Raw genomic sequence first — 3,519 nt, forward strand, 5'->3', positions numbered from 1 at the left:
TGGATGAAAGCGAAACTTGGCAGTCAATGAGAAAAGAGGTCAAACTAGTCACATGCGAAAAAGAAAACACGTAGGTTGCTTGGTTATGGTGCTGTTCGTGTCTGAAGTTTGAGCACTCGGCTACTCCAATTTTGGTGGAATTTTGGATTTCTTTTTCACAACCTTGGTTGACAACCTTTTTCCTTTATTGTCTTCAAATTTTATTAATGTACGTTGCATACTTTTTGTGTACCATTGCAAAACACCACCCAAACTCGACTGCATTCTGGCATTCCGCTGAGTAGGTCGGGCTAGCCGGCGTCGAGTGGAAAATTCCATGACGTCATAAAGAAACAGGTCGGAGAAAGTCTACTGCGCGAGAGAGACGGGGAAACCATGTTCACCAGTTCGGCTTTCCAAAAGCTAAAAAGCACTTTTTAGGCTTTATCTTTATGCCCGCATGAAATTTATTTGCTTTGGATATGATAACAAGACTTTCTGCATACAAAAAAATCGGGGAGGAGAGATCACATTCTTGCGTTATCGATCGACGTGGACGGCTCTCTCGATCCTGTTATTCCCCCGACCTAGATCTACATGGACTCGTCAGTTTCGTGCCAAGGAACAGGAATTATAATACTACATAGTAGCTTAAATAAATTCATAGAATGGCTTTCTCGTTAGCAAGGAACAAAATATTGGTTAAATCTAAAGAATTGGTGACTGAGGGGTCTTTTTTTTATGTATGATTACTGTTTTTTTCTACCAATTTTGTACCGGTACGGAGATGGGTAAACTTCTGCAATAAAGGCGTTGTGGACACCGAGCTGGAGCCACAACCACGTTCGCCGGGGGGGGGGCGACAAACATACAAAAGAAGTAGAGGAAAATGGCGATATTAAGGATTAGGAAAGAAAAAGCAGCACAGTTATGAGTATGACTTTGTTAGGTCAGCCCGTTTACAATTCTTCTGAGCACTAGAACGAGAAATGTTCCCCCTTTGGGAATGACCTACAGACACTTCAGTCAGTGGCACCGCCCCAGGGGGTGATCCTGACTTTTAGATTTCATAAATTGGCAAGTCTGATTTTCTTTGTGCATTACAGTCGGAATTGACCCCTTTTGGTTTGTCAACTTTATTTTATTTTTGATTGGCTCAACGACCACCCTTCCCCCCTCCAAATGGACACAACTCTAATTGTAGTCAATATTACTCATTTATTTCTTGCTGTTACTAAGAAACCTTAAGTTAATTAAAAAATTGTTAGCATTCAATCGTAGTAATGGTCACTCTATGTGTGTCTGTGTGAATGTGCGTGCGTGTGAGTTAAATGTTTACATGCAAAAATTCTTACTATAAAATTAGGAGATAATTGACTTTTACCCTTTAAGTTTTTAAAACAAGGGTTTAAATACCCCTTAAGATAGAAAACCAAAGGGTGAAGGAACCTCTTAAGTTGGTCTGAAAAGGGGAGCCCTGATGGATATCCCATTTGAGTAACATACCCAGGGTACCTTTTCAACATTTTCGCTCACAGTGATAAAACAGCCTTTCATACAAAAAAAATAACAGCAGATTTGGAATCTGCAGGAAAAAATACAAAAGGTAGCCAAGTTTCGTAGATATATATTTAAAAAAAAAGAAAGTTGCTGGAGTTTGAATGTTGGCCGCAAGTCTTTGGCCTAACATTTTTATGAATTTTTTTACACATTTCCCCTGATATTTTAAAAACTACTGCAGATACATCAAATATTTTTATAGATATAGGTTCTGAAGGAAAAACTACAATAGGCTGCCAAGTTTCATTCATGTATTCCGTTTACTACGGAATTTTTGATAAAAAATGCCTCAAAACACCCAAATTATTTATGAATGAATTGTCAAAATTCTAAAACTGTGTTACTCAGCAGAGATAAGGCTATCACTATCATATGCACATTGTTTTGTTGGCTTTAAAGCAAAAAAAAAATTTTTCATGGTTCTTGCTAAGAAATATAATGTAAAATGGTTCATCAGGAATGGGAGTAACAATAGGAGTCAGCACATTTCTGGTCAACATGTTGGACAAATCTCTTGGGGGGGGGGGGGGTGTTAGGCTTACAAAAAGGAGAGTTAGATGGAAGAGATTGGCTTTTATAAAGATCATGTTTAACAATTACTTTTATTTTTGTTTCAGCAACATTGCAGGAGGTTCCAAGGCCGAGCATCACTGATCATTCTAATGCAAATGGAGGTAATGTTAATGACATAGCAACTTTGACAGTCTTCTTATTTAAAATTGTAACGTTGAATACATCTTAGGTTTGGAAAAAAAATTGATTGCTTTTAAGACATTGTAGCAATGCCAATTGTCTGTTGTTCTTTGGGCCGGAAATCGGGCTCTGTGGGAGGGGTAATTTTTTTGTGACACCGAGGCTCGAACGGGAAGAATCAAGTTCATCTACTTTCGCTTTCGTACCACCCAGAAATTTCCGGTAATAGTCTGATAGACAGCGCAACATTTGTAACATGCAGGTTGTGCATTACAAACGCTGTCGTCATGAAAATACAGTCAAACCTGTGTAAGACGGCCACCCATTGTCAAGGAGAAAAGTGGCCGCATAAGACAGGTGGCCGTCTTAGGCATGACTGATCAAGATAAAGAAAACAAACCATTCCCATCTGAGGCCCCAATCGAAAGTAGCCCCATTGTTGTTGTCTTTGTTGGTGTTGTTGCTGTTGGTTTGTATTTCGTTTGTATCAGACAAGGAAGACCGAGTGCCATGTTAAAACAAACACATGGGTCGCCACCACTCTGAGAACGAGGGACGCTTCTGTAACAAGTTCATGTTGACGTCCTTTGTTACTTTGTTACAGACTGGGTAAACAGTAACCACTCATTTCACTTACGATTTGTGTAACACAATTTGTGGGCGGGGCTTATGGGTTATGAGGGATCACACGCTAACTCACCTGCAGCTGAAAATTGGTAGCTATTGGTCAACAGTGGGAGGGGCCTACGCAACATGATCGGTTGGAGGGACTACCTAACAACAACGACAGGTGATTGAATTATGACGGCTCGCCCACAACGCCAGGGGCCAATGCACAATTTATGACAAAACGTAATGGATTCACTAAGGTGACCGTCTTAGACAGGTATTATTGCTTAGTATTATAGGGGTTGTGTGTTAAATTTTTGTGGCCGCGGCCGCGTTGGACAGGTGCCCGTTTTACACAGTTAAATTATATAGAAAAAAACGCAAGGGGGGAAATGGAAAGTGGCCGTTTGTACAGGTGATCGTCTTATAGAAGTTGCCGTCAGGGCAGGTTCGACTGTAAATCAATATTTGACCTGTGCTGTCACTGGTGAAGAAAAAAAGGAAAAGAAAGTTGTACAAAACAAGCGTCTTGTCAGGCTCGCCATCGTGGCCGCTCAGTGAACCTGTGCGTTTTGCATCACATGATAATAGGTACCACAAACCCAAATTTCAAAGTGCTTTGATCAAACATATGTTTGTTGCCTCATAAAGAACTATGCAAACCATGAACTTTGGTGT

The 3,519-nt window shown here is 40.2% G+C and overlaps 1 protein-coding gene across 2 annotated transcripts in view; it reads left to right on the forward strand.

The window, feature by feature from the left end:
* The window catches only part of LOC101858504 (transcriptional adapter 2-beta), a 57,667-nt gene that overhangs the window by 16,095 nt on the left and 38,053 nt on the right, over nucleotides 1-3,519 (forward strand). For both annotated transcript variants that reach the window (XM_013085353.2, XM_013085354.2), the window contains exon 5: nucleotides 2,157-2,213. In XM_013085353.2, coding sequence (XP_012940807.1) covers nucleotides 2,157-2,213 — 57 coding nt within the window. The remainder of the gene's footprint in view (nucleotides 1-2,156; nucleotides 2,214-3,519) is intronic.

This window comes from Aplysia californica, unplaced genomic scaffold (assembly GCF_000002075.1).
Source record: "Aplysia californica isolate F4 #8 unplaced genomic scaffold, AplCal3.0 scaffold00367, whole genome shotgun sequence".
NCBI classification, from domain to species: domain Eukaryota; kingdom Metazoa; phylum Mollusca; class Gastropoda; order Aplysiida; family Aplysiidae; genus Aplysia; species Aplysia californica.